Raw genomic sequence first — 16,460 nt, 5'->3', positions numbered from 1 at the left:
GCTGTCCCCAGAAGCAGTCCTATTCCTGAAGGAACCGGAAGTCTCACATTCACTGAGTGAAATTTGATTCAGACACAAAAACAGAATAACATGTGGAAGATGGGTCACCTCTCTGAGAAAGAGTTGAACAATACCTTACCTTGCTGTCCTTCCCTGTCCTCATTCATATAATGAAATCAGCCCAGCTCTGCCTGCTCAACTTCACTGTGGCATTACTACAATAAGAAAAGGTGAGGGCTTGGGAGGCAGCTCAGTCAGAAAAGTGATTGCCTTGCAAGCTCCGAACCTAACTTTGATCCCCAGAACCCATGTAAAAACTCTGGGGTAATGGCAGATGTTAGCACCCCAGCACTGCAGGTGACAGGCAGATAGATCCCTGAGCCTACTTGGCAAGCTCCAGACAAGCAAGAGACCTCGTCTCAGGAAATTTTTTTTTTTAAGAAACAATACCCACCATGCACATGTGCATATATACATGTGGACATGCGCGTGTGTACACACACACACACACACACATACACACACTATGAAATCAGGCTCCTTGTCCTCCTGTGGTCCCCTTTAACTTTGCCAAGATGAGCTCCAAGGATAAGACAACAGCAGGAAGTAGGGAGTTAGTCAGAAGGGGGCAGCCTTGTCTGGACTCCTATAAGGATTGGGGTGGAGTGCTGTGCTGTGCCTCACCCACTGGCTCCTGCGGCCCGAGCATGACTCTGCCCCTACTGTGCTCCACTCAGAGCTGCCATTTCTCCAGGTGTTTGACACACACCTGCCGCTCAGTGTTCCAAACATTTTTAGTATAAAATGCATTTAAGTTTTTGGCTTTGGCAGCCCTGGGTAATTTGGCAAAGCAAACACCATAACTGGTTTCTTACATAACCCCAGTTGGCAGCTAGGCACCGGGCTTTGAAGTGAAGCAACACTGGCTCATCTGAGAAGGCTTGGCGCCTTTTTTTTTTTTTTAAGGGATTAATGTCCTGTTTGTTCCGGCTGCATATATTCTTCATAATGCTTGACTGCCTCTGACAGTGCTTTGAATAAAGCTTTCAATGTGTAGGACTTGGTTTAACTTCTGGACACATAAAAGCTGACTGCACCTCACCTAGGGCCAGTGTCAGTCCTTGAAGGCTTTCAAGTGACAATGAGCTTGGGGCAGGTGGGAAGGACTGATTATCCAAGACTGCGAGGTAGGGAGTGGAGCTCTTGGACAGAAGGTTTGGGGTGGGGGCCTGGCACCCCTGTACCCTGCAGTGAGCACTCTCCCCCTGCAGGCACAGGAGGCCGGCCTGGCATGCTCATTGGCTCGGCCCTGCATTCTTTCCATTTCTTCCTCCTTTGCTGATAAGAAAGAAAGGAAGAGTATTCCGTTGTTCTGTTGGACCTTTGTTTCGATGGCAGTGATAGTCGACTTGAGGGCAATGCCTACCATCAGCTTTCTAGAACATTCTTTGCATGGATTTTTGAGCCTTTTGGAAACACCCACATATTGCCTATCCCTGGCCCTCCAACTACAGTAAGGAAGTTTTTCAAAGGAGGCTCCTGGGTGCTCTTCCACTGTCCCTCTGGGAGCTGGGACATTTACCCAATAAAGTACCAGGAGGATGGGGTAAAAACACTGCATTTCAAAATAAACCCTATTTTCTTCCTTTTTTTTTTTTTTTTTTTTTTTTCTTAAAAAACATAGCTTAATGACCAAGACAGATTTCAAAATTTTTCTCTGATGCCCAACAAGAAACATCGATTGAGGTTTTTCAGGAAATAACAAAGCTAGCAACTGGGCCAACGGCATGCAAGCTTCCAGTCCTCCCAAAGCCTGAGGCTCCCTTGAGGCTAATTGCTGTTTACAGCCGCAGACCTCCATCCTTTGCCTTTGTAACATTTTCCATCCTTAGCAGGGCCCGCCCCATTCAGCCCCATAAGCAGCTGAGTGGAATTACTACCAGTGGGGACTATGCCGCAAGAGAGGCGGTAAAGCTTCGAAGCTGAGCAAACCTCAGGCGGGCGGCCTTTTCCACCCTCAGAGCAGAGGTAATTAGCATAAGGAAAATGACTAACGTGTTGACGTCACCTCTTTCCAGTAGAAACTTACACTTTGTCCTGGTCTGCCTGCGAGCAAGCGGGACTTGACTCAGGAATTTGCTGTCCAAACAGGATGCTCTAGAAGCCAAGCCCTCTCCACCCCCAGGGGGCTGGCCCTCCGAGGAGCTTTATAAACAAACCCCAAGCTGGAGGAAAGGACCCGCGGTCTCTCTCTTGCCAAGGAACCTGCAGCTTGGAGCTTGACTGCGGAGTGAGTCGTTAGCATCTGCCCTGTAAGAAAGCAGAATGCATTTTAGGGACTTTAACTACAATTTTAGCTCCCTGATTGCCTGTGTGGCTAGCGATGAAGTCTTCAGCGAAAGTGAAACCAGGGTAAGGCTTTTGACAACGTGATCTCTGAGCATTCCCAAGCACGCCGCTAATTGGGACAATTACTCGAAATTCTCAGCGGTGGGTGGCTCTCTCGTGGGGTTTATTAAGTAACCCCCCAAAGTATTTAGAGCCTTGAAAATTAGAGGCCATCACCTGAAGAACTATCTGAGATAGGATCTGGGTAGAGTGCTGTCTTTGAATGTTCCCAGGCTCCTTGCGCGGGAGAAGCAGACATTGTGTGTGGCCACTCTGAGCTCGTGTGGACATTGTGTGTGGCCACTCTGAGCTCGTGTGGACATTGTGTGTGGCCACTCTGAGCTCGTGTGGACATTGTGTGTGGCCACACTGAGCTTGTGTGAACTCTGGAGGGAGGCTGCTTCCATCTCTTACTCGTGGAAAATGAGTAACTGTGAGTGGATTGTGGATTGTGTGTTTGCAGTAATGATGAGGGGCTGCCTCCAGCTCCAGATCCCTCTGACTAGAGACAAATGCAGGTAGAGCAAATGTGAAACTCCGAGTGGGATGAGGTAGCAGCTCTCCCGAAATGGTCATTGGAATCACTATGCATTTCTTCTCCATTTGGTAAAAATGTAAGAGGGTTTCTTCCCAGTTACTACCAAGACGTCTAATTGATTTTTAATAAGAATCATAATATGAACAGATAGTGACTATGTTCTGTTTGTGGGGATGGTGTTTGTGTACTGTGCTTTATTTTCTTTCTTTTTTTTTTTTTCATTTTCTTTTTCTATGCTTTATTTCAAGCCATATTGGGGCGTGTAGAGGGTTTAATCATAGCTAGCTAATTGTGTGTGATGTTGGAGAGACTGGGACATAGTTTTGAATTTGACTGCAGAACACATTGGATTCATAGACTCAGGCTGAATATCAGTCTGGGACATGAGATCATTCACTCGCTGGTTAGTTAAGCAGAGATTCTATTCAGCAGCTGGAACCGCTGGACAACTACTGTTAGAACAAACACCATAACTTCATAAGTGCGTGCTGGCGTGGATTTGGCAATACTGTGTATGCTCTGGTGCTCTGGTTCTGAGCCCTGACTTGCATTCTAAAAATATTCACCAAAGTCATCTCTCCCAAATTCTGAATCATAACTTCAAAACTACACCGGTTAGTCACACTGCCTATTGATGAGGTCATGTGTAATCCCAGCTTTACCAAGAACACTCATGCCAGAAGCTCGCCCAGTGCCTAAGAGATGGCAGGGAGGAATAACCCGGCTGGTGACATCCTGGTCCAATGTCACCTCCACACCCACCTCTGCGCTGGGCCTCTAGTGGGAAAGTCACAGAAATGCCCCTGAGCCGAAGAAAAGCCAAGGAATGTACAGAGCAAGGCGCGGAGACATCTGGGCTCCCCTAGCCACCCGCTCAGCGAGAAGAGACCTGGAGCAGGGCCACGGCCACCAGGCCTTTATCCCCAAAAAAGGCTGACTTGCAATTCCCTGCTCCCCTCTCCCCTCCCCTCTCCTGCAGCACCTGGTGACCTGTGCAGGGGTGAGAGCACCCTCAGGATCCAGGATGTCTGCCAGCTGGCCCCTTAGCACCTCACCTTCCAGAAGCCCCCACAAACTGTCCTGAGCACTTAGCCTATAGAAAGGAACTCAGAAACCACCTGGCATTGAAAAGCCCCCAGAATCCTCCTGGAGTCCTCAGGAGGTATGGGCCTTCCCGTCCCCACACACTGCTGCAGGAGAGGGTGGGGCTTCCCAGCCCTTCCCAGGAGGCTGATGAGGCTTTTCCAGAAGCCAGGAGCCAAGCTTGTAATCCCTGAGTCTGGGCTTTCCACATTCAGAGCTCATGATATTTCCTGATTCTCAGCAGCCCTTACCACAGCAGAGCGAAGCGAGGCGTGTGCCTACATGAAAGCCACACCTCATGTGCGGATGGTCCATTTGCGCCACATTAAATCATAAACTAGTATTCTTACAGAGAGTTAAAGAGTAACAGACTGAGATACCCCAGTGGGACTTCACAAAGAGGTCCCTGTTGGGAGTGGTAGGACTTCGTTTTAAGGTCATTGTCCCTTCTTTTTCTGTTTGTTTTGGGTTTTGTTTGTTTTTCGAGACAGGGTTTCTCTGTGTAGCTTTGGCTGTCCTGGACTAACTTTGTAGACTAGGCTGGGCTCGAACTCACAGAGATCGGTGTGCGGCGTGCCTCCAATTCCCAAGTGCTGGGATTAAGGAGTGTGCCACCACACCCAGTGTTCTTCGGTTTTTAAAAAGGTTCTTTCCCAAAAAAAATAAATAAATAAATAAATAAATAAATAAATTTAAAAAATTAAAATTAAAAAACATAAAAAATAAATAAAAATAAAATAAAAAGGTTCTTTCCTCCCCTCCAAATGTGCTATAGGGCCTCGAGCCCTAAAGAAATACTTGAAGAACACAATACCCACTCTGGATGGCTAGATGGCAGAAAGTCACGGCACATCAGCCTAGGACAGTGAGCGGCCTGACTGAACCTCCTTGGAAAATGCTCATCGCTCTGTAAAAGGGTTTTGTAATTGTTCTTCGGGTTAGATGATTTTGGTATAGTAGGTTGTGTCTTCCTCCCTTCTCGTACGATAACCTGAGGGAGCCTGTGGTGACGCATGTGCTCCCATGTACAAGGCCTCCCAGCTCCAACATGAGCAGACAATGAGGCTTCCTTAGAAAGGGCGGGCTCTTCTCTAACACAGACATCTGGAGTCCTCGAAACGACTGATAACTCATTGTTTCACCAAGGACAGCATCAACTAAGGCCAAAAACGGGTGAATTTTAAGCCTTTTTATTATTTTTCAGGCCAAGTTTGAATCCCTCTTCAGGACGTATGACAAGGACATCACCTTCCAGTACTTCAAGGGTTTCAAGCGGGTGCGGATAAACTTCAGCGACCCCTTGTGTGCCGCCGATGCCAGGCTGCAGCTTCATAAGACCGAGTTCCTGGGAAAGGAGATGAAGTTATATTTTGCTCAGGTAAGTGTGTTCATTGCGAGGCAGGCTCCTCCCTCACAGCCCTTCTATGGCAAAGCACCTTCTGTGCTGATTACATTACATGCTGGAAACCGAGAGCCCCAACCCTGAGTTCCCAGGGCCTCTCACCTGCTCTAGGAAGGACTCAGGTGGCTGTGAAGACAACCTTGAGGCAGTAACCCTGGACCTTCCTGGGTTAAATCACGAATGAGGACGAGCAACCCCTCTTGTTTACTGAGGGAGCCCTGGGGGAGGGGCGTTGCTGCTGCTGCTGCTCTGCACATCTGGGTTTGGGTGAAGTTTCTCAGGGCTCTCCAGCTGCTGCAGGCTCTCAGGTTTCCAGCAGCAGCACCTTCACTTTGTAAACCTATATGCAAATCAGCACAGGATCTGGGGGGTCGGGGGTGGGGTGCTGAGATGTTATCAGATGGTGCGACCGGACCCTGAACTGAGGTACTAAAAGGAGGGCTAGGGATAGGTTGTCCTTTGTTCTGCCAACCTCGGGTATACCAGCTCCCAACTTCCATCTGGCTAGTAGATTGCCAGGGGAAGAGAAAGAAGCTTCTAGAATGTTACTCCCAAGATAAACTCAGTCTTTTTGTCAGGCTCCAAGCCTTTTCCTCATGCCACCTCCACCCCCAGAGATGTATGTTTCTTAGCCTTTGGGCCTGACAGAAGTCGATGCTGAGATCCCTCTGACTTCAGTGGTAGTGGCTTCATTTATTCTAAAGTTGTCTTTGTTTACTTACTGCCAGTGTAGGACAAGATTCCCTCCAGTTGTTTTCATCCAGCATTGTTGTAGCCACTAGAAAAGTTTGCCCAACACAGGTACCAAACCCAGAGCTCAGTCCTCAGCTAGCTCCTCACAGGTCACTCCACAGTCTCCTCTTGGAATCATACCTGGCCCCCCTGCCTGGCCATTGGTCTGTCCTCGTATACTTCCCCTTCCGGAAACTTTCATGCACTGCTGTGACCCACTGTATAATGCGGAACTGATTTCTCTCCTCAGACTTTACACATAGGAAGTTCACACCTGGCTCCACCCAATCCTGACAAGCAGTTTCTCATCTCTCCTCCTGCCTCTCCACCCGTTGGTTGGAAACAAGTGGAAGATGCTACCCCAGTCATAAATTACGACCTTTTATATGCTATCTCCAAGCTGGGGCCAGGTAAGCAGTGCCCTCAGGTGGCCAAGGGTCTGGGAGGTGTGGGGAGGTTGTCCCAACACAAGACGGTCATTTATCTGTGGTCCCTTTAAGCCTCACATAGCCCACTGCAGATGTGTTTTGTGGACCCCTCCATATTGCTATAACTGGTGCTAGAGTATGTCCCCCTGGACTGTGGTAGCCTGTGGGTTTGTGCACCACCATCCCAAGTGTCCCCTAAGTCTGTCTCCTCACCCACCAAACACACCTGTGTGGCTCACTCCAGGCTCCAGATCATCTTGTTCCAGGTGGGATGAGCAACTGCATTTTGGAAAGGGAAAGCAGACCAACCCTCCAGGAAGTTCATCATTAGTATTATTCTTGCCTGACTTTCTTAATGGGTGGGAGATCCACAGGATGTGGTGAGGACAGAGCCTCAAATGAATCTCACCCATTGGAACTGTGGACCACAGGTCAGCCGTCACCCAGGAAACAGCACTTTGAATGGTGCCTGGCCCACAGTCAGTGTTCAGTGCTCAGGATGTGAGTTTGGGAAACAGCCAAGTATTGGTGGCTCCTGCCCTATGGACAGGGCTTGGCAGAGGAGTGGATGAGAGGAAGGTCTGAGTGTGACTCCTGCCCCCACACAGCAAGCTGAATAAACACTGCCCGTCAGCTCCTTGCTTCTCCTTGACCAGATATCTGATGTTCCTTTATGGAAAGGGTTTTATTTTTAGGGTCCCTCAGCAGTTTCATGCTGAAAGATTACGTTTCTGAGAACATGGAAACGGAAATTCCTCCTGTGCTTCAAAGAGAGAATCACGTTACTAGTGCTAATTGTGGCCTGAAGGTCAGAACTGGAATTGGCTTGTGTGAGCAAGTAGATGGCTTGTCATGGCAGCTCCTAGGGAGTCTGTTGGTGCTTTACACATGGGAGTGGTGGAAAGCGTCATCTGCAGCGGGGACCAGACTGTGCAGAGGCAGAGAGTGAGGGGAGCCTTCTGCCTCTGAGAACCCAGACCAGGAAGGAAGGGGCTGAAGTCTGCACTGAATGTCCTGGAATCTCGAGTAGCAGTTGCCGGCCAGGGCCATAGCTGAGGTCTGCACACCCGAGAGTCAGAGCACAGTCAAGTCAGCCTTCAGGGCTGAGGAGAAGGTTCCTACAAAAGCGATCTGCCCACAGCAGGTTGGCTTTCATCTGTTTAGCAGGGAAGTTAAGTCTGTTTCTGTATTTTAGTTTTTGTCTCAGTTGTGCTCTCAGGAGTGCAGGGCTTTCACAGATGCAGCCTCCAGTCCCGAGCCTTCTGCACTTGGGCCAGAGTTAGATACTCAAGGAAAACCTCGACTCCCAACTTTCCCAGCAACTCCCCACTTCCCTGGCAACTCCCCACTTCCCTGGCAACTCCCCACTTCCCTGGCAACTCCCCATAGCTGGGGGAGCTGAGGCTCCTCTGCTTTTCAGTCAGAGCAGCATCTTTGCCTTGCTGCTGGTGTAGCAGCCAGGCTGCCTCCTTGTTCATGAGAGCCATACCCAAGGAACATGCTGGAAAGCTGAAGGCCCCACCCAGCCGCTACATCAGCTCGGAACTTAGCCGACTCAACAATAGGGTTCAACCCCAGGACCTTAACTTACATCTGCTGGCAAACACTTCTTGTCTGGTTTACATCTCCAGCACCTTCCTTTTTAAAAACACAACTCTAGGGTCTGGAGAGATGGCTCGGAGTTAAGAGCACTGTTCTTCCAAAGATCCTGAGTTCAATTCCCAGCAACCACATGGTGGTTCCCAGCCATCTATGAGATCTGGAGACTTGGTGCCCTTTTCTGGCAGGCATACATGGAGGCAGAATACTGTATAAATAATAAATAAATAAAATCTTTAAAAACAAAACAAAAAACCCCACAACTCTAGATGGCATTTGTCAGACGTGTGTGTCATGAGCCCACAACTAGCTGTTTTTAATATATTCTCTCGTGGAATTGGCCCATTGTTGCCCCATTTGGAGAGGAGGAGGCGATCGGCACAGAAGTGACACGTCTTATCCACCAGCCCTGGGTACAAGTGCTTCCACTCGCAATCCACAGTGGTCACTCCTCCCTGCTGCCTCCTGTCAGCCTCCAGTGCAGTGCAGACCCCCTCAAGGGATGTCACAGACCCTTCCTTCCCTGCTAGGCTTCTCATGACAGAGCTCGCCAGAGTGGGGTGTAGGTGATCGTGCCTGGGCAAGCCCAGATGAACAATGAGGGAGCACCCCCAGTTCCAGTTTATAGATGGATGAAGGGTGCTGAGGGCGTCCTTCTCATCCCCGGGGTACTCTGCAGCCCCAGCTGGAAGCCTTGCAGGGGAAGCACAGGACATCTGTCCCAGCGGTGGGTTTTACCCATCTTTGCTCCCTGTGCCACCCTTGGAAGATGCTGGAGAGAGCTCTCTGGGTGGACAGGAGAAGGGTAACTAGCAATGCACACTGTGTTCTCTCTCCCTCCCCTGCCTGACTGGAAGCAATTCTATACTGGAAATGTACAATTTTGTGAGGGAGGCACAAATGCAAACTAGATCTGACCAAGTCTCTCAGTCCGTCGAAGACAGGCAGAAGTGGCCAAGCAAACCCTGGGGTCGGTCCTGCCTAGCATCCTCAAGGAATTGCCCTAGTTACCGGTTACCATGCAATTGTTCCCTTCCCCTAGGAGAAAAGTATGAGCTGCATGCAGCAACAGATACCACTCCCAGTGTGGTGGTCCATGTGTGTGAGAGCGACCAAGAGAATGAAGAGGAGGAGGAGATGGAGAGGATGAAGAGACCCAAGCCAAAAATTATCCAGACAAGGAGGCCAGAGTACACACCCATCCACCTCAGCTGAACTGGCGCACAGCCCGAGACGGCGCGTTCTGAATCCCACTCCTGGGAAGGAATCTTTAATGCGCAGGTGGCTGATCATAGCTTTGGCAGTAACAGCCGTGACCACTGTGGCAGAAATTCCAGTTCATGTCGCTCAGAAGAGAATCAAGGCTTCATCTCCTTGTTCTGAGACTGCACCTCAGTCCATGTCCGTGGCACCTGCGAATGTCTTGGGCCATTCACTGAGTTTGTGGTCATCATACAAGGACATTTGGGGACATCTTGAGAAAAGTCTAATGATAGTGTCTTGGACTCGCTCTTTTCTAGGTTCTGGTTTTGCCAAGGACAGGTTGACTGGTGGCCAAGGGAGAGGTTTCAGCATTCAGGGTCTAGCCCCCACTGGTAGGCTGAGGTACCCCTCAAAGCCACCAAGTGACCGATGCAGGCAGGCTGAGGAACACTCCAGCACCGTGTGGAAATTGTCCTCATCTCTTCCCTCATGTTCTAACGTTCATGCATGTAGGTTGCTGGGTCCCAAGACTAACCTTTGTTCTCTCATGATGTCACGCCATGTTTTCCACCTCGGGAAGGTAGGAAGGGCGGTGGAACACTCTTTCCACCTCTCCTGGTCCCGGCTCTCTCTGCAACCGCACCTGGGGTCGCACCTGGAGTCAGCCACACGTCACCCTGTCCAGTGCGCCATGTCACTGTGCTTTCTGGCAAAAGAAGTTGATCTGGAGGTCCCCTGTAGAACTTAGTGTATCGGGTGGAGAGAGCCGCAGTTGGCTGCCAGCTGCCGGTGGGTGGGAAGGCTTAGTTTAGGTGTTTGGGTTCAGGCATCAGTTTCCATGTTTCTTTCATGTAGTGGTTTGTGCGTGAATTTCAGCCAAAAACCTCCTTGGGAACTATTGGTTGAGACAGTCTTCACTCCATTGAAACATGAAAATCAAGTTGTAAATAAGCCAAGAGCATCTCTCAATCCTTGCCATGCACCCGGGTGAACATAGAAGGCAGAGGCAGTTTCCAGCTACCTGTGACTTGTGTGTGGTAGAAATTACTGTCACGTGTTTACTGGGATGAATTCAGAGCATGTGAAGCATGTCGTAGCCATGTGTGGCTAGAGGGACGCAGTGCCTTTCCCCTTCCATTCCAAGTGGACCGTGACACTCGGTGAACATGTGGGAATCTCCCGTTCCCAGCCTCGTGTGTGTGTGTGTGGTAGATAGATAGTATAGTTGGTCTTACAATGCCATTACGAAGTTTGTCACTCTCGAACACCCTAATGCTAGTTAACAAAGTGTGTGCTTTGGAAATCAGAAGGTGGTTTCCTCTGGGCATCAGATCCGTTGGCATTCAGTTTTCCGGTAGTTTGCGATGAGAAATAGATTGAATGTTCTCCAGACCCTGTGTCCAGCACTCAGGGAGAAGGAGCCAGGAGGGGAGGCCATCGCCTAGCCACCGAGTGTCTCTAGTCCAGCACCTTTGAACCGGAGAGGCAAACCTCAAAGATATTTTTTTTTTTTAGCTGCATTCTATAATAAATCAGTACAACATGCTCTTCTGGAGAAGTTGTTTGTCATTTTCTTCCTGAGATGAGTCATAGGAGGACACACTCACCTGTCCACGCCCACTGTCTTGTTACATGTAATGTAGTGATAGGCGCACATCAGTCAGGAAAGGCCCAATGGATAAAACCTAAAATATAATTCTGAGCCTCTTCTCTGTACAGGGGACAGACAACATTATGATACCAGCCGTGTTCACCAGCACTTTCACTGAGCTGTCCGTCCGTCCATCCATCCGTCCATCCGTCCATCCACTCATCCATCCATCCATTCATACATCCATTGCTCCAGTAATGCCTATTAATTTGAGGGCTTCCCTACTAAAAAGAATATCCACAGAAGATAAGTTAAACTGCTTCTTAAACATTTATTTAGTATAGATGTGCATGTGTAGTCACACTGCGTGTGTGTGAAGGTCAAAGGATAGCTGCTGCTATTCTGTCCTTTGACCCTGTGGGTCCCAGGGATTGAACTCAGGTCGCCAGGCTTGGCTGCAAGCATTTTCACCTGCTCAGCCACTGTACAGGCCAGTTTTGTTCAGAAGAAAAGAAACTGCTCGCCTTCTCCCTGGAAAGGCTTGTGACGCCCCTGCCTGCAAAAAGCCCCCAGTAACAATGTATTTGCTGAAATATGAAAAAGACATTAATCTTGATCATGATTAACATTAAATATTCCTCCATGGAAATTTACATGCTATTCTTCTAAATCCCATGGCTCAGAGCTAATTATTGAACAGATTGGCTGACTAGGAATCTAGCATGAGGTTCTCCTTCATTATTCTAGATGATTCCGAGACCATGTGGTACGCCGGCCCCGGGGTACTAGTTCATAAACAGTCCTAGAAGAGAGCTAGGGTGTTACCCAGTAACTAACTTTGAGCAGACTCCAACACAGCTGGTATGGAAAGGTGGTAGCCTTGCAGCCGAAGAAGCTAACCCCAGTACAGAACTCACAAGTCATTGAACACCCCCATGGAAGACCTCTTCAGTGTCATGGTGGGCATGGTCGCCTGGATCTGAAGGGCCCCAAATAATAACACGCCCAAGACTCTCACATGCCTTGTCTGAGAGGGGCTCCATAGAGTGAGGGTGACATATGCAAAGTGGGCAGGTCATGCTTACTTTGCTGTTGATTGAATATAATGCTTAAACAGTATATGTGTCACGTTTTGCTGCTGTAGCATACCTGAAACAGTTCCAAGGAGGAAGGATTCAGCCCGTGCTGGTTGGCTCCATTCCTGGGCCTGGTAAGGCAGACCATGGCGCAAAGGTATAATGAGAAGCAAGGTTGCTCACTCACAGCAGCCAGACAAGGGAAGGGCTAGGAACCAGACACATGGACACACACACACACACACACACACACACACAATGCACACCCCACCTGTGACCTACTCCCTCTAGTTATCCCTCACCTCCTAAAAATTCCACCACCTTCCAAAACAGTGTCATTAGCTGAGATGACATGGAGAGGACCAAGCCTCAACACATGGTATGTAGAAAACAGCTACTGTTCAAACTAGATGTCTCATGGGTGTCTTACGAGCTGGGATCATCTCAGCAAACAGTTCTTGGACCGAATGCTAAACCAACCTACTGTTAGCATGCAGTGAGCAAGGTGTGGTGCTGCTGCTGCTGTGGTGGCTCGGGGGCTGGGCAGTGACTTTTGCAATCAGCAAGTCTACACAGCACGTTAGGAGGGGACACTGTCAGGATGCCCTGTGAATTGGTGTCCACAGGAGAGCTGGTTCTTTAGTGTGCTTTAAGTCTTAGGTAAAACACACAGAAATCACTCACGTGTGGGAAGTGTGGTAAGCTTCATCAATATTCAATCACAAAGAATAAAACACAGCAGGTGGACCTGGTGTGGGCGGAAGTGAGCAGGAGCTGGGATCCATCCTGGCTCACAGGAATATTCGCTTCCGTTTAGTTAAGTGTGTTCAGCAGGTCAGATGGAAACCACACAAATAATGTACCTCAGAATTACTTAGAAGAAGATCCTCTGAGTTCCAAACTCTCTTCCTTCCCCAGCCTCTGGCCTTCCACCTCTGAAGTAGGCCCTGGAGGATTTTCTTTGAAGTGAGCGTCTATGGGCAATTGGTAATTCACACTGGAAATGCTGACTCATCATAGCCACGTTGTCATCGGATGGACAGATTTTCTTCCCACACACCCCATTTTCTCCAGGAGGCCTTCTGTGCTGTTCCTGAAAGGTCATCTCATCGTGGCGCACGTATGAAAGACGGAAATGTTCTGCAAGTGATTGAGTTGTGGTGCCACAGCTGGCATTACTTTCCCTCTGCGATTCAGACTAGAGCTTTGATCACCGTTCCTCAGGGAAGAGAGTGCCAGGCAGATGCTGAGCCTCCAGCCAGTCGCTGTTGGTTTTCTACCCCATGCACCATTTCTCGTGCACTTTTCCTGTAGAATTCTGCCACAACGCCCCAACCCAACAAACGCCACCTTGTTGTCTACCCCATAAGAACAGACCTGTGTCCGTCTGTCCTGCTCTCCTGTGCCCTAGTCATGGGCAGTTATCACAGTGCCAGGGCCACACTGCTCTACAAATATTGGTGAATAATTAGCCAACTCCCTGTTGTCCTACAAATCTCCATCATTAATGCTGCTCTCCCCGAAAAGTCAATGCTAGCTGCTCTCCCTGGGTCTCCCATTATACCCACTCTTCCTTGTAGTGTGCATCATCTTTTCAGCATAATTGTTTGCCTTCCTTATTTGAACATAATTTGGGTGGAAACTGGACTTTGGGTAGCCAGCTAATGGCTTATAGTAGACATTAAGCATACTTAATGGATACTAAATTGGATAGAACAGTGGACCCACGAATCAATGGATGGATAGACCAGTTGGTGGAGAATTAATAGGACCAATAGGTAAATGGGTGAATGGGAAAGTATGTGGTTGCACAGGTAGACTGGATGTTAGATGGAAGGGTTGGGTGTTTGGGGTAGGGATGGGTGGATAGATGGGTTGGTGAGTGGGCGGATGGGTGGATAGATGGGTTGGTGAGTTGGTGGATGGGTGGATAGATGGGTTGGTGAGTGGGCGGATGGGTGGATAGATGGGTTGGTGAGTTGGTGGATGGGCGGATGGATGGGTTGGTGGGAAGGTGGATGGGTGGATGGACAGATAGACAGTGGGATTTTGAAGAATGAGAAATGAGTTTCTGCTGAGAAAGAATAGAAAAATAATGAGACCTATTCCTGTCTCCCTGGTCAGCGAGTCTGTAAGCAGCCCAGTGCTTTAATCCGGCAAATTGTCAGGCTGCTGATGCAACAGGAAACTAAAAGCAGGGGTTAGGAGACATGACTGTGCAGGGCAATCACTGAGTAGAAAAGCTTGTTTTAAATTGTCTCTTCTAAGAAAGACTGGCTGGAGGGTGAATGACGAGGAAGGTCTTGAAGGAACTTTCTTCAGTAACGAGGTTGTTTGTGACTGAGTGCCTAGTGATGGAATCGACAACAAAGCAGCAGAAACACAGGTCTGTGCGTCTTTGAAAAAGAAACGCCCAAATGCATGCAAGTGGGACTTCGTTAATGCACGCCTAGCCAGTCAAGGTGATTTGAGTTAAAAATCAGCAGAGAGGGAGAAAGCCCAAATCTTGGACAGTGGATGAAAATTGAAGGCAGGTCTTAGTCTCCATCATCTACTCCCAAAGACGTGCCAGAGATGCAGAGACCTGGCAACATGCTGTCACACGGAAGAGTGGATCGGTGGCCTGTGTCAGTGGTCAGTGTTCTAGACATTTCCTATGTGTGCGCGCGTGTGTATAATCAAACCCAAAGCCTTGTATGCACTCTGGAAGCACTTACCACTGAGCTACACTCACTCCCAGCCACAACCTAGATCAACCTGGGCGGAGGTGGGGGGGGGGGCTGGGGAGGTGATGCGGGGGTGGGGAGGTGATGTGAGGGTGAGGAGGTGATGCGGGGGTGGGGAGGTGATGTGAGGGTGGGGAGGTGATGCGGGGGGTGGGGAGGTGATGTGGGGGTGGGGAGGTGATGCAGGGGTGGGAAGGTGATGTGGGGGTGGGGGCTGAAGGGATGATTCTGCAGTTGAGAGCACTTGCTGTTCTTGCAGAGGACCTAGGTCCATTCCTAACATACACATGGTGGCTCTCAACCATCCATAACTCAAGTTCTGGGGCACCTGGCAAACACACGGTGCTCATATATACATGCAGGAAAAACACTCATACATGTAAAATTAAGTAGAAAATTAAAGTCAACTTGAACCACTCTTCTGCGGCCCTGACAGATCTTGTGAGGGGACAAGAAGGAAGGTGTGCTCATGGCTGACTAATGCTAAGACAGCCCTCCGGAGTCTCACTCCACCCCCAGAATGGACAGGCCCCGCAAAAACCCCGCTGAGGATGGTGGGGTGGCTGGCACCCTTGCATTGTGTCTTCCCGTGGGGGCCTGTGGCGAGAGGGGGGCAGTTTTTCAGAAGTAACTAAGATATCAAGCCAGCTGGCTTCATCAGAGGACTGTGGAGTGGGCCGGCCAAATCAGTCTGGCCCATAAGGGAGACCAGGAACAGCAGCGCCCCCTGCTGGCCAGAAATACACAGTGGCTGTTGTTGGGGAGGGGAGCCTGTGGCCTGGGCTTGGGGGGCTGCACCTCTGTCCCACCTCCACAGGAAAACAGGGTTGGCTAGCGGAGCAGGGGCTGACGGGAGTCTGTGCTGCTGCGTGCCTGATTTGTTTTGGAACAGCTCCCTTTAAACACACTGTGATATTTTTCCCTCAGGTAGCCCTGAGAACCCACCCACTCCTCACAGGCCAAGAGGCTTCTTGCGGTCTGCACCAGGGCCTTCTCATGGCGGCAGCCAACTCAGGTTCCCTGACAACCTACACGCAGTGCTGCTTTGCCCTGTGCGTAGGGACCCTGGATCTCAGTCGAGACCATAGCTCCCGCTGCCAGCTTGGTTTCAGTCTGGTGAGACCCTGAAGATAGGAACCATACCCGAGAGTCTGACTCGTGGAAATAGAACCGGTCAACGTGTGTTGTCTCTATTAGGTGATAATGTAAAGCTGTTAGAGACATGGTCCTCACGGGAGGCCTGCAACTTCGCCGTGCAGCCCAGGCTGGCCTGCAACTTGCACAGGTGCTCCTGCCTCCGCCTCTTGAGTGGTGAAATTACAGATGTGTACTCCCACGTGAAGGCGGTGACTCGAATGCTGTCGGGCTAGCCATCGCACTTCAACACCTGGATTTTGGAAGGGACACTTTCAAACAAGGTCTCACTCCCTAATACTTTTACTTTGGGTCCTTGGTTCCAGCACATGAACTGGGGTGGGGTGCGGGGTGGGGGGGTGACCTGCGTATTCACATCAGAGTATGGTCCCTAAAGTTTCAAAAGCTTCCCTTTGGCTCTCCCAAGGAGGTGCGACTGGCACACTTGAGACCATGCATGATCCGGCAGGGAATTGAGAGCCACTGATCACAGTTAAGTGGCAACAGCCAAGTCTGGGCGGTAAGGAAGATGGGTGGCTTGACCGTCCGTGGGGACTTCC

At 49.7% G+C, this 16,460-nt stretch overlaps 1 protein-coding gene across 2 annotated transcripts in view; it reads left to right on the top strand.

Annotated features, from left to right (window-relative positions):
• Positions 1–9,814, top strand: part of Rcan1 (regulator of calcineurin 1) — a 73,993-nt gene extending 64,179 nt beyond the window's left edge. The window contains exons 1-4 of one of the 2 annotated variants that reach the window (XM_051150270.1): positions 2,224–2,412; positions 5,214–5,387; positions 6,394–6,553; positions 9,213–9,814. In XM_051150270.1, the coding sequence (XP_051006227.1) occupies positions 2,326–2,412; positions 5,214–5,387; positions 6,394–6,553; positions 9,213–9,385 (594 nt within the window). In that variant the 5' untranslated portion in view covers positions 2,224–2,325 and the 3' untranslated portion in view covers positions 9,386–9,814. Of the gene's footprint in view, positions 1–2,223; positions 2,413–5,213; positions 5,388–6,393; positions 6,554–9,212 lie in introns of those variants that run through there. The other variant, XM_051150269.1, reaches the window with a different exon arrangement.
• The last annotated feature ends 6,646 nt before the right edge of the window (positions 9,815–16,460 follow it).

The sequence above is a fragment of the Acomys russatus genome, chromosome 8, assembly GCF_903995435.1.
Source record: "Acomys russatus chromosome 8, mAcoRus1.1, whole genome shotgun sequence".
Taxonomy (NCBI): Eukaryota; Metazoa; Chordata; class Mammalia; order Rodentia; family Muridae; genus Acomys; species Acomys russatus.
This window is presented reverse-complemented; position numbering and strand designations above follow the sequence as displayed.